Source organism: Chiloscyllium plagiosum, unplaced genomic scaffold, assembly GCF_037043375.1.
Source record: "Chiloscyllium plagiosum isolate Xiang-an unplaced genomic scaffold, Cpla_swu_hap1 HiC_scaffold_4, whole genome shotgun sequence".
NCBI classification, from domain to species: Eukaryota; Metazoa; Chordata; class Chondrichthyes; order Orectolobiformes; family Hemiscylliidae; genus Chiloscyllium; species Chiloscyllium plagiosum.
In genome coordinates this window covers 35622082-35642996 of record NW_028270142.1, presented here as the reverse complement: position 1 = coordinate 35642996, position 20915 = coordinate 35622082, and the positions used below count along the sequence as shown (strand labels likewise).

General features: G+C 38.1%; 1 protein-coding gene across 21 annotated transcripts in view; it reads left to right on the top strand.

Moving 5' to 3' along the window:
- Window positions 1–20915, top strand: part of lrrfip2 (leucine rich repeat (in FLII) interacting protein 2) — a 170121-nt gene that overhangs the window by 92950 nt on the left and 56256 nt on the right. For 10 of the 21 annotated variants that reach the window (XR_015756931.1, XM_087986153.1, XM_087986142.1 and 7 more), the window contains exons 11-16: window positions 3702–3749; window positions 3846–3890; window positions 9330–9386; window positions 9487–9540; window positions 12604–12672; window positions 14490–14603. The exons of 4 other annotated variants lie outside the window; for them this stretch is intronic. Coding sequence is in view for 16 of the 17 variants with exons in the window: in XM_087986153.1 (XP_087842279.1) it covers window positions 3702–3749; window positions 3846–3890; window positions 9330–9386; window positions 9487–9540; window positions 12604–12672; window positions 14490–14603 (387 nt within the window). In the remaining variant the exon portion in view is untranslated. The remainder of the gene's footprint in view (window positions 1–3701; window positions 3750–3845; window positions 3891–9329; window positions 9387–9486; window positions 9541–12603; window positions 12673–14489; window positions 14604–20915) is intronic. 7 more of the 21 variants (XM_087986148.1, XM_087986155.1, XM_087986143.1 and 4 more) reach the window with 6 other exon arrangements.

Below are 20915 nucleotides of genomic sequence, written 5' to 3'. Positions count from 1 at the left end.
CTGAGTGTTCTCAATGTTGAGTCCTGAAGGCTGCAAAGTGCCTAAATTTAACATAACTTTGTCTCCAACTTTGTCTCTTTCCTAGAGCACTGTAACAAGCCTAGGACAGAGAGGTTATCATGAAAGTAAGGCACATTTTAAGAGTAGAAATGTTGAGCTCTCCCACTTGACTCATACTTTTTTTGCATAACTTTAGGGATGCATTTTCTTTGAAAATTGTACACCAAGTCTCTTTATCTTTTTTGTTTTTGATGTCTGGACAGAGATTCAAAGTTGTACCAAACAGAAACAGACCTTTCAGTTCAACTTGTCCATGCCAAACAGATATCCTAAATTAGTCTTGTCCCATTTGCCAGCATTTGGCCTATATTCTTCTAAACCATTCCTACTCATGTACTCATCCATGTGCCATTCAAATATTGTTATTGTACCAGCCTCCAACACTTCATCTGGCACTCCATTCCATAAGGAGAAAGTGAGGACTGTAGATGCTGAAAATCAGAGTTGAAATGTGTAGTGCTGGAAAAGCACAGCAGGTCAGGCAGCATACCATACCACAGCATACCAGGCACTTCATTCCATAACACACACCACTCTCTGAAAAACTTACCCATTAGGTGGTCCCTTTTAAATCTTTCTCTTCTCAGCATAAACCTATGCCGTCTGGTTTTGGACTCCCCTACTCTGGAAAAAAGACTTTGGCTATTTACCCTATCACTGCTGCTCATGATTGTATAGACATCCAAAAGGGAAAATAGCCCCAGCCTACTCAGCATCACCCTATACCTCAAACCCTCCAACCCTGCCAACATTCTTGTAAGTCTTTTCTGCACAAATTATCATCTTTTGATGATTGTCATCAGCTACTTGCCTTTCTCAAGGATAATAAGTAATAGGCAATAAATGGCCAAATCAAACATTTCAATTCCATTAGTAAATTAAATAATTCTTTATTACTCAATTAAGTACTTCACTCCAAAGAATATAGGAGGTATGGTTAATGAGTTTGCACATAATATCAAAATTGGTGATTATAGTGGACAGTGAAGACGGTTACCTCGGAGTACAATGGGACCTTGATCAGATGGTCCAGTTGGCCAAGGAGTAGCAGATGGAGTTTAATTTAGATAAACGTAAGGTGCTGCATTTTAGTACAGCAAATCAGGGCAGGACTTATCCAGTTAATGTTTGGACCCTGGATAGTGTTACCAAACAAAGGGACCTGTGGTGCAGGTGCATAATTCCTTGACAGTGTCAGGTAAACAGGATGGCCATTAGGCTCCTTAACACTCTATGATCAGACTCTATTCCATCTGAAACTCTTGGCACAATTTTGCATTGCTACTAGAACAATAGTTTATTAATTATTCTTTTATTACACTGTAATTTGTACACCACTATGCCTTTTGTCTTGACTTGTCAGGAACTATTGTGCTGTCTTGTGTGTTTTGTATTTCTTATGCATTTTATGCTGGCCTGCACATGATCGTGTGGCTTTATGCTGTCCATGTAACACCTTGGTCCTGGAGGAATGCTGTCTTGTTTTACTGTATCAGTTGTATATGGTAGAAATGACAAAGCTACTCTTGATTCTCTTGAAGGCGGCATTTGGCATGCTTGCCTTCATTGGTCAATGCATTGCGTTGGGATGTCATGTTGTGGTTGCACAGGACATTGATTAGGTCACTTTTGGAATACTGCATTCTCTTCTGGTTTCTCTGCTATATATAAAAAAGATGTTGTTAACCTTGAAAGGATTGAGAAAAGATTTACAAGATGTTACCAGGATTGAAGGGTTTGAGCTATAGTGAGAGGCTGAAATGGTTGGGGCTATTCTCACTGGAGTGTCAAAGCCTGAGGGATAACCTTTATAGAAGCTTATAAAATCATGAGGTGCATGGACAGGGTAAATAGACAAGGTCTTTTACCCAGAGTGGGGTAGTCCAAACCTAGAGGACATAGGTTTAAGGTGAGAGAGTTAAGAATTAAAAGGAATCTAAGGAGCACCTTTTTCTGCAGAGGGTGATGCGTGTGTGGAACAAGTTGCTAGAGGAAGTGATGGAGGTGGGTATAATTATAACATCTAAATGGCATCAGAATGGGTATATGAATGGGAAGGATTTAGATGGATATGGGCCAAATGTTGACAAATGAGACTGGATCAGTTTAGGATATCTGGTTGGCATGGACAAGTTGGACCAGAGTCTGTTTCCAAGCTATGTAACATAACTCTCAAGTTTTTTGTTCAGCCTACTTGTATGCATCCTTATTTAAACTGTGTTTCTGAAACCAGAGCTGGAATTGATTAACAAGAGCAGCATCTGTTTTTAGTTTCATTAACTGATGTAGGTTTGTCCAATTCAAGCTTTCCAAAGACTTGATGTTCGTTTTTGGGAGGTACATAGATATACTTTACACCAAGACATTGTAAGTACTCCTGAGGAAAGCATAATTGCCAGCTAATTTCTGTACTGTAATGTTTCTGAACATGCCAGGTCCTCCCAAAAGCAGCTATGGTCATTTCCTAAATGTCCTATGCAAAGGATGCCTGAAAGACAGCATGTGCTTTGTTTCTAACTCTAAGCACTTTGTAATTGTAATGAGCTTTCAAACCTACAATTATTAAGACAAATACTTGGATTGTGTAAATTGTCATCTTTTCGAGCTTTGCCCAAACACTTACCTCTTTTAAAAGAATTGCTGAATATTGTGCAGCATTGCTTATTTTATTAACAATTCATTGGATCGTTGATTTGACAATGAACTGATTTGCTGGGAATTTCAAGCCAAAGCATACTTATTAGTTTCCAAAGCATGTGTCAACTGTGTCTCAGTTCACTATTTAAAACATGGCAATCATGTGCTTTTTCATGAAATCAGTATTCTGAGAATCTAACATGTACTCATGTTATGAATTTTTTAAATTGCCACCATTCCACTGGTATTTTCTCCACTGGCATCTTATGCCAAGCCACACAAAATAATTATTTTTGGGGTGATTGAAGTTGTGACAAATTAGCTATTGCCCACAGTCATTCCAGTTGATGGTTCACGGTGAGACAAATCTTTGGATCAATTTGAGATGGTACTTTAAATTGTGCCATTTCCTTTTCCAGCTCACTTGGCCTTCAATACAAATTCTTCAGTGCTTGTAACCTGTGGTTAATTTTTAAAATGAGAATTTTGTTTCTAAAACGTAGAAAATTTGTGGGAATAAATTATGTAAAATAACTATGAATTCAATTCAATAAAATAGCATGAGTGTTTTAAACAACTCCAGAAATCCCATCTAAACCAGAATACTGATTCCCTTTTGAATTAACGCAAATTACTGCGGATGCTGAAATCTGAAACCAAAAGAGAAAATGCTGGAAAATCTCAGCAGGTCTGGCAGCATCTGTAAGGAGAGAAAAGAGCTGACGTTTCGAGTCAAAGCTTTGACAAAGGGTCAGTTAGACTCGAAACATCAGCTCTTTTCTCTCCTTACAGATGCTGCCAGACCTGCTGAGATTTTCCAGCATTTTCTCTTTTGGTCCCTTTTGAATGTCCTAGCTTGCGTACAGCAATTTCCAAAAACACACTTCATTACTCAATTAGTATTCTTCTTCCTTTCAGCTTAGTCGGGTTGTTTTTCACAAAATAAATTGATTTTATAACTGAGAATACATTAATTCATTTGGATTCCTTCATTTACAATACAGCCATCATCTCTCTATAATATTTCTGTTACAACATCCAAGAATTACAGGGTTAGTATAATTTATTTTACAATTCATTTGTCTAAACAAAGTTAGATTCCTACAGCAGTATGGTTCACATGAATAAATGCATCTTTCCTTCTTTAGGCCTCTTCTAATTTGGGCCAGGGCCTAATTCGAAGCCAGAGTTTGGTTGGTATAATTTAGCTGCATGGGCTGTAAATAGAAAGCTGAAACATTGTAGTTGCTCATAGCAGTAATTGCTTGTCTGCAACTGATAATTTGTTTGGTTATTTAACGTCTCCGGTCTCTGAGTTTACTCAGTACATGACATTGACAATAACAAAAGGTATTCTGTGATGATTAGTATTGGCAATGGCAAAATTGCATTTTTAACATTGTGCTTGTTGCCTTTAAGTGCTACGGTCTTGTTTTATTGCGCATCATGTACCAAAGCAAAGCTGAGAGCTCATGAATAAATCTTAATATATCTTTTGACGTTAACCTTATAGTACATATGTCCACCATAATATGGACTGTAAACTAATGCATCAAGGCATTGCTGGAGATGCAAGTCAGCCAGTATTTGTGGAGAGGAACACAGTTAATTTTTCAGATCCTTGACCTTTCATCAGAAAGAAGTTCATTTGCGGCCTGCAACATTATTGTTTTGGTTCTGTGTTTATAGTAGAGCTGTACTATTACACTGCACTATTGTGATATTTAGTTTTCAATTATGTGTCACTGGTGAACACGTTATCTTCTGGTCTGATCTGATCGTACTTTATTGATCAAGCTAAGTACCAGAAAGAAACTTTGCATGCAGAATGTTTTTTTTCTTTTAGTCAGTTAACATCCAAGTTAGTCTCTGATTCCTCATGGTTTCTTTTTCATGGACTGTGCAGTCAATTTGATAGGCCCTTTTCAAATCTATTGTCTTAGGCTTTCACACAAATCTGAAAGCCTAAAATTTCTCAATTCTAAAATAATCTACACATTTCTAACCAGAAGAGTTTATTTAAAATGTTTCGCAAGCTAAAATCTCTCATGTAAATGGTTCCCTGAACTACTGCTGGGAGAGAAACTAAACTGACATCTAAACTGAACAGGCTTCTCAACATTGGTGTTTTCTTAACTGAACTGGAACATTTGTTTGTTAACTGAATTATTTAGAAAAGTTGCTCATCCTAGATTCTTCGGAACTGAAAGCCGACAAGCTTGCATATTTACCCTATCGGTCAAAAACACTTTGATACATAAACAAAATAAGAGCAAAATGCTGTAGATACTGGAAATGTGAAACATGAAAAGAAGATGGAGAAACGCAGCAGGCCTGACAGTGTGTACAGAGAAAAAAGTAACGTTTTGGCATACTGAAGCAGAGTTCTGATGAAGAGTTGTTTGAACTCAATATCAAATTGTTTCTTGCTCCACAGTTGCTGCCAGACTTGCTGAGTTTCTCCTGATGTTCGGTAAACATGTTGCTGTTATATCACTGTTACAGAAGGAGTGACTTTTACAGAAAATCCTTCACAGAAATAATTACCAAAATGCCACCTTTCAAAATCCAAACTCCAAAGATGACATTAATATGTACATAAGTTGTACACTTTTCATTATGATATGCATTTGAACTCCGAATGGATAATCATCATCTTTGACTGTTGCTCCTTGAGTCCTAAACAAAGAAAAATATTTTGGTTTGAGTAGTCCCTTGCAGGATCACAGCGATGTCCCACTGTGTTAGATGATTGATTGAAGTGCCTTTGAAATGTAGTCTCTTTTAAGAGATAGGTGGCAATTTCTATATAATAAAACTCCATAAACAACAATTAAATAAATGATGGGATCATCTGTTTGAGGCCTTGGTAGAAGGGCAAATGGTGCCGAGGACACCAGGGGAACATTACTGCTCCTCTTCACATCATACTTTTAGAATCTTTCATGTCCAATTATCAACAATAAAAATGTCTTTTCAACTGTAAAGGTGCCACTTCCAGCATTACTGCGTTGCCATAAAAAGGAAGTCTTCTGCTAGATTTCATGCCCAACTCTAGACTGGGACTTGAACCCACAACTTACTTTATAAAAAATAAGAATCTAAGGTGGTGATCAGTGCCAAGTGAAAAGGCACTAGTAGTCTTAGCAAATTTAATTTGTATCCAGACCGCTCATTGCAAGCTAAAATAAGCAGAGGTACTTCTGGAGAAGAATTATTTCAGATTTTTTGGGCTGACGTTTTGTTTAGGGATCAGGAACTCAAAAACACGTGCATTTGAGTCATGACCCCCTCAGGTTTAAATGTGATTTAGTGGCTGTTAAGATGCTGGACAGGCTTAAGGCTGACTGCCCAGAAGCAGCTCTCCAATCTTGCAGAAGAGGAGATGGTCGTGTATAGGTAATGGCACTTCATCAGTAATCCAGAGTCCTGTACCCATGTTCAAGGAACTTGGGTCAAATCTGTCCATGGAAAATGGGGAAATTTGAATCTGTAACATCTGGAATGAAAAGCTAATCTAATGTTAATTATTGTAGATTAGGACAAAAAAAGCCACCTGCTTTAGTAACGCCGATTTCCTCTGGGGAAATCCATACATGTTCTGGCCAAAATAAGAGTCCAGACCCTCAACACTGATTAATTCTCAACAGTCCTTTAAATAGCCTAACAAGCCATACACTTGTATCAAATGATGATACAACCTAAAACAATTAAATGAAACCAGACGGATCAACTAGCATTGACCTAGACTCCAGAAATTGTTTGTACTTTGGGTGGCTCAAGTGGTTAGCACTGCTGCCTTAAAGTGCCAGGGACCGGGTTCAATTCCAGTTTGTGCGGAGTTTGCACATTGTCCCTGTGTCCGTGTGGGTTTCCTCTAGGTGCCCCGATTTCCTCCCACATGCAGAGATGTGCAGTTTAGGTGGATTGTCCAGGGATGTGTAGGTTAGATTGATTAGTCATAGGAAGTGCAAGGTTATAGGGATCAGGTAATTTGGTGAGTTTGGATGAAAGGCTGTTCAGAGAGTCAGTGTGGACTTGCTGGGCTGAATGGCCTGTTTCCGCACTTTAGAGATTCTACGAAATACTTCTGCTCCTATGTCTTATGGGTAATGCAGAAAGTAGAGTTGAGGATTATCAGGTCAGCCATGATCTAATCAAATGGCAATTGTGTCAGGATCATGGTCTGTAAGCCACATTGTTGATGACTGTACTATAGGGATAGCTCTCTTTAATTTGGCACAAGCTCCCAGACTTTACGAAGGAGAATTTTGTAGGGTTGACAGGACTGTGTTTACAGTTTTTGACGAGACCATAAGACACTAGCAGAAGTAGGCCATTCAGTCCATTTGCTCAACTGTTGAAAGTGCGTACTTTTTTTGGATGAGACTTTTAAACAAGGCCCCATCTTCCTAATTGGGTGGGATCCCATAACGCTTTCAAAAGAGTGGGGGAGTTATTTTGAAACCTAATGTCACATTGCCACGTGGTTATTAGCAGTCCTGTTTGCCACACATGACACTAAGAACATTTCTTGTGCACTTTGTTTGCTGTTACTGCTTTGAGACATCTGGTTGTTCAAAAGGTTTTATAAAAAGGCAGGCTTGAAGAGCCAAATAAGAACACAAGAAACAGGAGCAGGAGTAGGCCATCTGTCCCTTTTAGCCTGCTCTGCCATTCAGTAAGATCATGGCTAATCTTTTCGTGGTCTCAGCTCCACTTACCTGTGTGCTCACCATAACCCTTAATTCCTTTATTGTTCGAAAATCTATCTATCTTTGCTTTAAAAGCATTCAACTTGTCTCACGTGCTTCACTAAGCAGGTAATTCCACAGATGGAGAAAGTGAGGACTGCAGATGCTGGAGATCAGAGCTGAAAATGTGTTGCTGGAAAAGCGCAGCAGGTCAGGCAGCATCCAGAGAACAGGAGAATTGACATTTCGGGCATATGTCCGAAATGTCGATTCTCCTGTTCCCTGGATGCTGCCTGACCTGCTGCGCTTTTCCAGCAACACATTTTCAGCGCTAATTCCACAGATGGCCAACTTAGTGGCTATTTCTCATGATCTTATGTTTTTGTAATAGGAATACAGGTCTTAATAGTAGGATAGACCGTTTGATCGTGGCTGATCAGATTATGGTCTTGGTTCCATATGACTTTCTGACCCCTTAAGTCTTGGCATCCTTAATTGTCAGAACTCTTCCACAAATAAATTAGTGACTCAGTGTTTGCTGATTTCAGAGGAAGTGAATTCCACATCCTAACAACTTTGAGAAATTTTCTCCTAATCTCCATCGTAAAAGTGAAATCTGTTTGTAAACTGTGACCACTAATCAACTCCCCAGCAAGACGCAACATCCTCACCATGCCCCCCACCCCAATAAATTCCCCCTTACTATCTTTTGCATTTCAAAAACATCACCCCTCATTCTTTTAAACTCCAGTGATTGTTGGCCCAATGTGTCTGAACTTAGGTTTCAACATCATCTGGTCTTATAAACAGTGATGATTTTGCATACTATCATTAATAATAATGAGATCATCTGTTTAGATGTTGTTTAAAAATAATATTGACCAGGAGATGATTCCCTGCTTAGCAAATTAGTGTCATACAAACAAGGAACAATAGTGGGCCCTTCGAGCCTGCTCCTCCATTCAATAATATGACATCTGATTTTAACCTCAACTCTATGTTGCTGCATATTCCAGATAATTTTTCATCCTCTTGATAATCAAGAATCAAGAAACAATTAGACTCTGCATCCATTGCCTTTTGAGGCAATGAATTCCAAAGATACTCAACGCTCAAAATCAATGTTTTCTCCATTTTAAATGGGTTTACAATCGCTTTTTTTTAAATCTATGACCCCGAGTTCTAGATTCTCCCAGAAGAGGAAACATACTTGCAACGTTCACCCAAACAAATCCCCTCAGGATCTATTTCAATTAAGTCACCTCTGACTCTTCCAAACTGCAAAAGGTACAGGCTTAGCCTGTCTAGCCTTCCCTCATAAGGCAATCGGCTCATTTCAGGTATTATTTCCACCTCAAAACATTTGGGTATCATCTTTTTTTAATGTCTCAACCAAATAATATTCTGACAAGTAGAAAGCTGAGATGTCTGCCTGAATTAGCTGCTCTAGTTGCCTGAAGTGGGACGTGAACACAATGTTATAATTCCAAGAGAAGTGTGCTTACACAAGATAATGGCTGTTAGTAAACAGTTTGTCTTTGACTGTGGGAAATGCTTTGACTGAACCATCAAAAGTTGAGGGAACATTAATCGGATCGAAGACTGACTTTGATAGTACTGATACATTTGCAATGCTTGTTTATTTTCTTGCCCACCAAACTATTGATATGTTTGACATTTCTTGATACAGTTTTAGATTTTCATGAAGCTCTAATTTTAGATGTGACTTTGTGTGTGTATATAGGTTCGAAGTCAATTATTGGAATGTTTCAGATATTTGACATAGACAAATATTCAGTTATAGACCATGGAAAGCCAGATTTTTCATGAAGCCTGAAGTTGATTTTGACTGTTCTGCTGACCTGTTTGACCATATGAGAGCTGAGTTAAGCTCATTTCTCTAATAAGTAAGCATTTAACACATATTTATATTTGTAGGTGTCATTAAGCGATGAGAGACTTTACAGTTACAATCGGAGATCTAGTTCAAGAACTGTAAGTTTACTGCAATGTGTAACGAAGACTCCAAGAAAAACGTTTTTTGGTTATGAGGCAGCGTTGTTACATTTTTTAACATCCCTGATCTTTCCCCCAGCCATCTGAATACAGTTATTCTTCTCGAGCAAGTTCAGGGCACAATAGTCCATTGGTAAGAATTGTGTCTTGCATTTTGAATAGTTTTGATTTCATGTATTAAAATGTTGATGATGAAACTAATTATGCAAGGTATAAGTTGTTGCCACAGAAATTTATACAGCATGTACACTGAAGGTGTATAGTTTTTAATGTGAAAATAACACTGAAATGAAAATGTCTTATCTCTGCAAAAATAAATTTGTGCGCATCGTTGGCATGCTGACTAGCATTGATTTTTAGATGAATACTAATTAGTCATCACAATAACAATCTAATAACTGTACATCAAATGTTTTGATGTGAACCACTCCATAATACTTTACTTAACTCGAAATGCTAGAAACCTAAACAGCAAAGACATTCTGAGTGCATAATAGTACAAGAACATTATTTATCACCATGGACTATAATGCACACTGTCTTAGGTGCGCATGTATAGCACAGCATCAGTTTTCTGTTGATATTGCTTTGCACAAATCCTATTGTATTGAAGTTTATGAACAGTTAAATCTTAATTCGGACGTTCAGCTGAGTCACTCAACATTCTGGTCTGATTGAGAAGAAATGGAGCTGCTCACAGTCTAAGTTCCAGTAGAAACACTGATCTGCAGACTTTCTGACGAATGGTTAAACTTTGAAACAGCGCCTTTCCAGTCCACCTATGCATTACCACACTCCTTTGTCTGACTTCTGTTCTTCTTTTCTGGTTCGCTTGCTCTCTCCTCCCACATGCATGCACACACCACCCCCTTTTTGAGGAATGGGGTGGTTATGACAGATTGAAGAGGAGGGGTATAGCATCTGAAGAATATCAGCAATGTTGGCTAATTTGAGGGTTGTAAAGCAATATTGAATGCTTGAAAGAAGAACTTAGGCTGGGAATGTGGAGAGATGTACTTTTGAGGCTATAACCTTGCTGGGTGAAGGAAAGAGAAGCAGCAGAGGCATCAAAATAGTTGTCAGTCTTAATTCCAAAGAAATCGGATTTCTCATGCTTGTTGGAGTTGAGGATGGAGGAGCAGCAGCTGGAGCAAGCAATTATACTCCTTTAATTTTAATAGGATCTGAGTACAGAACTAAATATGTCTTGCTGCAGTTAGAAAGCCTTGCTGAGACTTCATATAGTGTATTATGTGCAGTTTTGGACCCTTTGGCGAAGGAAGGATATGCTTGCCATAGAAGGAGGTTTCCCCAAAATTAATCACTAAGATGGCAGAATTGTCTGAGGAGACAGACTCATCTCTAGATTTTAGAAGAATAAGAGGTGATTTAATTGTAACTTACAGAATTGTTTCAGGGTGGATATAGATGGGATGTTACCCCTGGCTCATGACTCTGGAACCAGGAGCTATAATCTGAGGAGAAGGGGCAAGTAATTTAACACTTGGATGATGAGGAACTATTTCACTGAGTTGTAAATCTTTGGAATTCTCTTACCCCCAGCTTCTTCATTGAGCAAATTGGACACAGAAATTGATAGTTTCTGGAGCTTCACAACTTTATGATATAGAGATGTGAAAAGTGGCATTGAGGAAACAAGCAATTATGATTGAAAACAAATGGCCTACTCTGTTTCTAAGTCTTTGTTGTGGAGCAGTCCAAACCTCTCTCGACGTTCCAAAGGATCCTGGAATAACTATCAGCTTTGACAGAGTAGCACCCAGTAATGTTTTCTGATCCAGCCATGTTTGACAATAAATGACTAAAGCAGTTTTCTGACAAAAATGCTTAAATCTGTCTCCTTGGGATCTAAGCAAGTGGAAATGATGGCTATAACAAGAAGCAATGAGGGTGTGAGAGTTATGGTTTTAGTGGAGATAGCAGCATTAAAGATAGAGGGTAGCGTACAAATAACAACGATCAGAAGGATTGTGATGAATTATTGTGGGGAACTAAAGTTGGACACAAGAGTGTGCAGTTGTAACTAACTTGGGGCAGTTCCTACCAGGAGCAGATACACAGAAAATAGGGTGAGAAGGAGAAACGTAATGACTATTGGATGATTTTGTCCATGATGGACCTCATTGGTGTAAACAGGCCATACAAAATGGCATGGCTAACCATACATATAGATATAAACTTGATACTTGGTACAAAGGGTGAGATTAAGGGAGTATTCAGAGAAAGAAAATATGAGGTAGAGATTGAATGAGGATAAGAGGATCTTTGCATTGGATGAGAAAAGAACATAGTGACTGTATAATAATGAGATACTTGATTATTTTGGTTTGAACAATAAAGAAAAAGGATGTTCAAAGAGATGCAATCTGAGTGATACTCAAGAACTAAGAAATGCTGTTGGAGATGGGGTGTGATTTGGTAAGGAGGGCCACGCTGGTCTTAGTGATAGCTTGTCCACCAAGAACCCACAAAATCAGACTCCAAAGGTGTGGAGCCATCATTTAAATTGGCTAAAGTCTTTTACTGATGAAAACTTAACCACTTAATTTCTCATGGGTTTCTAAATTTTGCAGATTGCATCTTCTATCCCTGTCCTTTTACAATTGTAATATTAACTGCAAAGGTGTACTTTTTCTGAAATCAAATTTTAAAAATACAATTCATCCATGCATGCGTCTTAACTCCAAGGCAGGAATTCTGATCTGATCTTTTTCATTTTTGTGGATGGAAAGCTTACCTATGTTTGATGATAGTGATGCTTTGCAGATTGACTCTCTTGGGCTTTTGTTAAAATCTTTAATGGAGGAGAAATTTTAGCCTGCTTTCATTGTATTATGCACAGCTTGTGCCTGGTCTAAGAGTTTAGTCCACCAGTAATGAACCTGCCCTCTGCTAGAGTCATTGAAATCGGGAACTCCGCACATTACGGAACCATTTCTTCTTGGAGTTGTGTCACTGGAATATAACTACTACATTTTCACTAAAAATCTTGTGCATGTTATTAACAAGGTTGGATTTATTTAAAATATGAACTTGCACCTTATTTGCAACTTTGTGCAGTTCGTGTCTGAGTTAAAGAAATGCAGTCATTTTGAAAATATTTATACTATTTAGTGTGATAAGATTCATGTCATCAAGACTTGTTCTATAGCTTGTTCACTTGAACTGTTGATAGAATTCAGATGATGAGAAAATGAGTACCGTGTCCCAAGATAATATCAGCCGGGGGCGTCGTGACAGTGTGGTGAGCACTTTATGCATGTCAGCATGTGTTCTCTGGTACCAGCCGATACTCATGATGAAAGATTTGAAATAACAGGGATGGTAAAGATTATTACCATAGATGAAATCAATTTTGTTTCCCGTCAACATGTATAAGACACTGTAAAAGACAAGTTAATGGACAGCTGTAGAATTGTAAACATAGCAAGTGTTTAGTATAGGTAGAATAATAAGTATATGAAGTAAACAAAAGTTTTTCAATTGCAGACGACAAGTTAATGGCTTGAATGACTTGTCACTTTTTGAACAGAAGAGAAAAGCGTTCTTGGTGACAAGATTGTCTCAATTGAAGCCATAAAAAGATCATGCAACGAGTTGGTTGATTGGAGGCCCACGTTAGCAACAGGAGAAATAAATTAAAGCTCGCAAATGACCAATATTATCTTGAAATGAAAACTGAAAATGTGATTAGACTGTAAATGTACTTGCTAATTGTATGCTTATATCACTGGGCTCATCTGTTTTGTTCATGACTGGTTAAAAAACGCATGTTTCTTCACTGTTATTGTTTTTCAATGGCATGCATCGTTTTTCATGACCAGTGTCCTTCACACTGTACATGTCTGGGTTGTGACCAAATGAAACCAAAAACAAATTTGTTTTTCCATTTTTTTATTAGTATTTGCAAATTTGCTTCAGATTTGTTTTATAACTTTAACTGTGCTTTATAATTCAATATAAAACTCTGTATAATTCTATATAAAACATGGATTAGCTCACTCATTTAACATGCTAATTGGATGTTTCTTGGTGATATCCCTATTCTAATTAGCTGCAAATGTAACAGACAAGATGTGGGTGAAGGATCACTTGGGAGATCATAGCTGTCTTAAATGCACAGAAACAGGTTGGATAGGCCATGCACTAACCTAAGTGGTGGTTGTCTTCAACCACCTAGGCTAAAGGAAAAGCTACAATTGCTAGCAGCAAGAGATCAAGACTATCTCATAGAGTGTAGCATTCCTGGAAGGAAGTTGCTGTTTTGTGTCCAACATAATACAGTGCAAAAGAAATTACTGAGACTGCAAACATCTATATATGTGCCCTTGCCGTACATCTACAGAGGCAGCTTGAACTCTTCAACATTTGATAATTATATTTATATAGTGCCTTGCATGATCTCAACGTGCTGGACAACTGATCAAGTATTTAGAAATGTAGTCACAATTGTTACGTAGTAAATCAGCTAATTTGTATGCAGCAAGGTCCCACCAAGAACTGAGATAGGTGATCAGATAATCTGCTGTCATGGTCTTTTGAGGGATAATTATTGGTCACATTCCAGGAGAACTTGGCTGATGCAATGGCTGCTTGTACATCCATCAGATGGAACTCCAATTTAACATCTCATTCAAATCCAGCAGCCTTGTAATTGGAATTGATGATTGTTCAATAATACACGAATGACTGCCACATTGTTGTTTGTCACATGCTATATTGTGAGAGCCACCTTGTCGTTGTCCAAGATGCCTTCCTGAAACAAGTTTCAGGCCTCTTCACAGAAAATACTACAAATACTCAGCAGATCAAGCAGCATCTGTGGAAAGAGGCAAAGTTAACATTTTGAATAAATAACTTCTGATCAGAAGTTATCAGAAATGCTCCTTCTGAGTTTGAAACTTTATCTTGAGTAGCAGTCTTTGAGTGAGGAAACTGTGTTACTGTTGTACCACCAAACATGGTCTGCAAAAATATTTAATTACCGTGCATTTGTTTTTAGAATGCTCTGTATCCCATGTTGGTTTCATCACTTTTTCTTATTTTGCAATTTCTCTGCAGTCCTCTGATTTTTCTGATCACAATGGATCGATAGCTGACTATTTTAGCCGCTCAAACCGCAGGGGAAGTGTGGTCTCGGACTTGGATGATATTTCTACTCCAGATCCCTTTAGTGTGAGTGAGCACATATGCACTGTGTGGTTTGCGGTTAGTTTTGAAGAGGTGGCCATCCTATGTGCAGTTTTATCAATTTTGTTCGTGATCTCTGATAACTTTAGTTATGTAATACATTTTAGATGTATTCCTATTTGAATCTTCTGCTTTGAACTGTCAGGTAACTGACCTGCTGAACTTTTGGAAAACCATGAGACTGCAATGATTGTAGAACTGCATGTTTGTGAATGCAACCTACAGTTTTAAGCATGATTAAACAATCTGGTGTCATTTTGTGACTTTATCTACTTAAACTAATATAAAAAGTGTTGAGAGAAAGTTGTGTATACTTATACCTTACAATCCTCAGCGTATGGATATTCCATTATCTTGTGTGGAGAACCTGAGCTTGTTAGCCTATTGACTTCTTTGTTCTCTTTTCATGCTCCATGTTTACTGTTTTCAAATGTTGAAGGAAGATTTGTTATTTCTCGAAGCTGGACTTTCAAATCAGCCTGTCCACCTCCAGTGGATTTAATTTGAGGGCAGATGAAGGAATTGTTAAGATGACTACTTATGTTGACAGGCAGTTAATTGTTTTACTGCTCTTTAGTCTATTACATATTCCTTTTGAGTAAATTTTGTTTGCAATAACTGATTAGTTATTTGTTACTCAAGGAATCTGGCAGATTTGTTTCTGAAACTGTTCGATTATGTAACCTTTTTCTTTAAATTTCATTGACAATGTCACTTCCTTTTTAAATTGAGATTGTATGGTCAATGAAAAAATGGAATAAGCAACAATTAGTTTACTCCTAATTTGGCTATAATCCCAAGCCATAAAGGTGTATGAAGATAGAAGTTCATTTTAAGGGGTAAGTTTTAAGGATTCCATTACAGAAGGAGGTGTTTGACTAGAAAATTCAGGCCTTGAGGGTGCAAACAATTAAATGCTCAACTGTCTCTGATGGAGCAAATCAGAGATGCACAATAAGCCAAAAAGTGAAATGGGCAGGGATCACAGAGGTTTGTAAGGCTGGCAGAAATCATGGGTAGGTAGAATCGAGGAAGTGATTTGTCAGATGAGAATTTTAAAATCAAAGCAGTGGGATCAGTGTCAGTATGTGTTAATGAGCTTGAAATGCAGATAAACAAAGCTTATTGCAAGCTGAGATACAGGCACAAGAATTTTGTTTGAGCTCAACTTTGAGAGGGGAAGTTGGGAGGGCCACCGAGAGAACTTCAACTGTTGAATCTCTCAATTACAAAAACTTTGAGTGTCTGTGCAGGTGTGAATCCGTTTTATAAGAATAAAACATTGTTACCACAGGACAAATTCACTTTGGCACAATTCACAGGTGTTGGTATATTCTTTGTTTTTCAGCATGAGAACTGAGATCTAATTATGCTCTTTATACTCCTTATGCTTGTTCATGTCATTCTTTAAATCATTTGCTCTGACCTTCATTTTGCCTTTGCTTTCTTTGAGTACTTTAGCGTTTTTGTAATAGTTAAGTATTGCAGAGATCACAAGCTAATTTGGGAATCTAAATTTAGTGACAAGTGACCTATTTCAAGTATATTGAAATCATTTTACCTTGCATATCCGTGTTCCAATATCATATCATTGACTTCCTCCTCCCTCTCCAGTTCTTGAACTAGTAACAGGTACTTATAGCAGTTCCTACTGGCCATATTCTACACAGGATGCAAGAATTCCAATCCTCAGTCCGAGCATGTTAGTATCAGTAACCAATTCCATACTTGGTTTTGGCTTAGTGAACCTTCTGACTGCCTCCAATACCCATACACCTTTCCTTGTGTTATGAGACTGGTCATAGTTATCCAACCAATCCAACTATTGTTTCATCAAATCCTCCTGAGATTTATGCACCATTTGGTTTCCTTATTAGCCACTGAGCTTGCATGCTAGTTTTTTGTGAGGATTCCCAAATCACTGTTCCAAAGCTTTCTGCAGTCTTTCTCCATTTAAATAGCTTGTCTGTTCTTCCTGACAAAGTATGCCTCTCATTTGCCCAGGTCATATTCCTGCTGCTACTTTTTTGGTCACTCATTTAACATGTCAATAATCTTTGTGCAAACTCTGTGTCGTCTTCACTACTTGTCATCTCACCTATTTGTGTAATCCACAAACTTGACGATAGAGCATTCATTTTCCTCATCCAAGCCATTAGTATGTCTCATAAATATTTGTTGACCCAGCACTGTTCCTTGTGGCACATACAAGTGATTACCATCCTGAACATGTTCTCCTTATTCCAACTCTGTCTTAACATGTATAGAGGATTGGCTAACTAACATACTACTTCCCAACACCCTGGGCTCCTACATTATGCAGTAGTCGAATGTCTTTTCAAAGTCATAGTAAAAATCTACATATATTACATCCACTGTTTTCTCTTTAATCTATCCTATTGCTAGCTCCTCAAGACCCCTGGTAAATTTGTTGTACATGATTTCCTCTCATGAAGCCATCCTGACTCTGCTTGATCATATTAGGAGCATTTTTAAATGCTCTGTTATTGCATGCTTTATTATAGACTCTAACATCTTTCCAATAAATGATATTAGGCTAACAGGCCTATAATTCTTTTTTTGTTGTCTCCTTCCCTTTTCAAATAGAGGTGTTAACATTGGCAGTTTTTCAGACTTCTGGTATTTTTCTATAACCTAAGGATTCAGAAAGGAAGATTCATTTACTGCCTCTGAATATGTAGAGCAGACAGACTTCACTTCCACTTTGGTGTTAGAATTAAGTTTGCCTATTCCAAGGAACCATTTGGGTTGTTGCATCCTAAGTGTCCTTGAGGAAAGGTCTTGAACGGAACAGCTTAGCTATTTGCATCTTGGTGGATACCAATTTAGTAAACTCGTTCATGATAGAATTCCTACATATGCAAATAGTAAGGTCAGATTAGCACCACACTGAATTTTGCATGACACACAGAGAAGGGTTTCACGGCAATTTCTAAAGGTGGGAAGCAATTCTTGAGGTTTGTTTAAAAACTGGTTGAGATGTAATTGATCATAAGCACTTGCTAGCTCACTTTGCTGTTATGTGTTTTAATATTGTCAGACTTAAATATTGAATGTTAGTGAAGAACAATCCTGAAACAGTTCCCTTTTATTTTTGAAAAAAAGTGCTTTTAGTTCTTCAGGCATGAACTGTTTAATTTTTAAAAATAATAACTTGCAGCACATTAACCTCCAGCACACAATGTATCTTAAAGCTCTCTTGTTCCACATGTGTTCACAATGAATTGCACATACAACTCTGTTGTTACCTATTATCAGTGGGGGGAATATCAGAACAGTTTATCAAGTTATCCATCCTTCCAATTCTTACATTTGTGACCCACCTTGGCTAATTGACAAAGTGCCCTTTGGCCATCACACCTCAATGACCTACGTTAGGTTCTTTCCCATCAGAAACACCAATTGACAATTCCTAACCTGTGTTGCCTCAACAGATCCTTAATCTCGAACTTGAATAGCTGTGCAACACTTGAACAGCTTTGCATTTCTCCAATTCTGGCCCCTGTATTTTCAATTTTATTGGCAGCCATGCACTCAGTTGTTTAGGCTCTAGATTCTCCAATTTATTCTTGACATTTCTTGCTGTCTCTTCACCTTTTTCTTACTTTAGGTGTTTCTTAAGACTGAAATCTTGGCAAAACTTTTAGTTTCTGCCTTCATATGTGAATGTGTGTAAGAGTTTGTCTGATAATACTCCATAAATAGTCATGGGGCTGTTTTACTATGTTAAAGTCACCACATAAAGATGTAAGTTTGCAAAATGATTTTGGTGGTAAACCATAAGGCCTTTACTATATTCTTCCTAGACTTGTGAAATAACTAGAAAAGTAACAGAGGCTCTCAGTGCCATTTTCGAATTCTTTAAATATAAGGTATGTTGTGATGATAGCCAATTATTTTGATTCAAAGCAGAGCTAAAGTAAAAGGAAAAAGAGACTTACATTTGTATAGTGCCTTTCATGACCCCAGGGCTCCTCAAAGTTTATTACTGCCAATTAAGCAATTTATGATGTGTTGACACTGCTGTAAAATAGGAAATGCAACAGCCAACTTGTGTACTGCAAACCCCCCTGCAAACCACAATGTAATAATTATCAGATTTCTTTTTGAGGAATAACTATTGGCCAGAACACTGGTGCTAATTCCCTGATCTTACTTGAAAATAGTGTCATTGAATCTTTCACATCCACCCAATGTGAGTAGATGGACTTTGATTAACACCTAATCCAAAAGGCAACATCAGAAACAAAGACAAATCCACACTGACTTTAAGTGGACCTTGATTCTGTCATTTCCTGCTACTCCACAGGATAAAAATGGTTTCTGAGCAATGAGCAGGAACAAGAATCCATGTAGAGACTCCAATCCTTATCAGCCATGAGCACTGAGGTCAACTGATGTGCTTCCAGTTCGAGTGAGATCATTGACAATGGATGGGGTTTGGGATCACCTTGGTCAACAAGATGGTTCTCCTATTTCCGATTCAAATACAAAAATTAAAAGCAAAGTTATATATCAGTTTACATACTCATTATGACTGTAAAGTTAATAATTGGTTTTCTAAATGGGTTTACTGTGTGGAATGAACTGCCAGAGAAACTGGTAGATGCAGGTATTGTCACAATATTTCAAATAAGTATTGAATAGGAAAGATTTGGACAGATACAGGCCAAATGCAGGCAAGCAGGGCTAGTGTATTTTGGGAAACTTGGTCGGCATGGACGAGTTGAACCAAACAGTCTATTTCCATTGCTGTACAACTCCATGATTGTAATTGTAGAGTTATGGAGTTACGTAGCACGGAACAGACCATTCAGTCCAGCTCAACCATGCTGACCAGATATCCTGAACTGATCTCATCCCATTTGCCAGCATTTGGTCCATATCCCTCCAAGCGCTTACTATTCATGTAGCCATTCAGATGCCTTTTAAATGTCATAATTATCCCCCTCTCCACCTCTTCCTCTGGCAACTCTTTCCATATACGCAGCACCCTCTGTGTGAAAACGTTGCCCCTTAGGTCCCTTTTAAATCTTTCCTCCCTTGCCCTAGATCTATGCCATCCAGATTTGGACTCCCCTATCTTTGGAAAAAGACTTTGCTATTCACTCTATCCATGTCCCTCATGATGTTATAAACCTCAATAAGGCTAAGCTGTAGCCTCTGCTTCAGAGGAAAATAGCTGCATCTTGTTCAGCCTCTCCGCATCAGCTCAAACCATCTAATCCAAGCAATATTCTTATAAATCTTTTCTAAGCCCTTTTAAGTTACTGCCAAGGCAGTCACTATTTCTAGAGATAATCCCTTTAATGTCCAAGGATGCATCTTATCAGGTACGGGTGTCATCCAGTTTCTTCCCCCCTCAGTCGAAGCAAAATGCTCAGAAACACGGTGTGGCTTTCCCTCCTTCATCTTTTTTCCGGGCCCTGGAGGGAGAGAGAACGTGCACGTGCACAGAGACAGGAGTTCAGTCTTCTCTGGAACAGCAGTTTCTCAGGGTACTTTATAGTCATTTTATAGGGAGGACCATCAACGTATGTATTGATTGGGGGACTGCTACAATCAGCGAGTGTCAATAATAAAGATCAAGCCATTTGCTGTTACACAATGAATAACTGGCTTCACATAACGAATACTTTCCATGTTGTTAAACTGACCTCACATTATGAAAGCTTCTAATATTGTTAACTGGCTCTACATAATGAATGCTTTTCCACCTTGTTAACCCATTACCCTTGCCTCCAGCACCCCATTGTTAACTGTGAATTCTTATCTGATCTAAGTCATCGTCAACTGAACCTCTTGCTTCACAAAACTCACTCTTTCCCTGCCTGCTTATACCCTGTACATATTCTCACAGAGAACTACTTCATCTTCACTTGCGTAAATTTTCTATACTATTACATTCTCTAATGATAGTTATTGTATCTATTTCCTTTCCTCCTCTTGGCCCTTAAGTATTGAGTAACTTTGGAATGCTATAAGTATCTTCTACTGTGAGAACTGATGTGAAGTATTTATTCAACTCCTCTGCCATTTCTTGGTTCCCTATTATAATTTACCAGCCTCATTCTCTAAAGGGCCAATGTTCATTTCCACTTTTTTCAATATATGAAAAGAGTGAGAGAAGATCTTGGTGTCCATCTTTATTTCTTGCAATTTTATCAAGGTTCTGTTTCTCCCTCTTATAATGTGAGACTGGTGTTTGAGCAGTCTATAGAATAAGTTTCCAATTTGGCTCATACCCAGGTATCGACTTGAATATAGGAGCAAAGT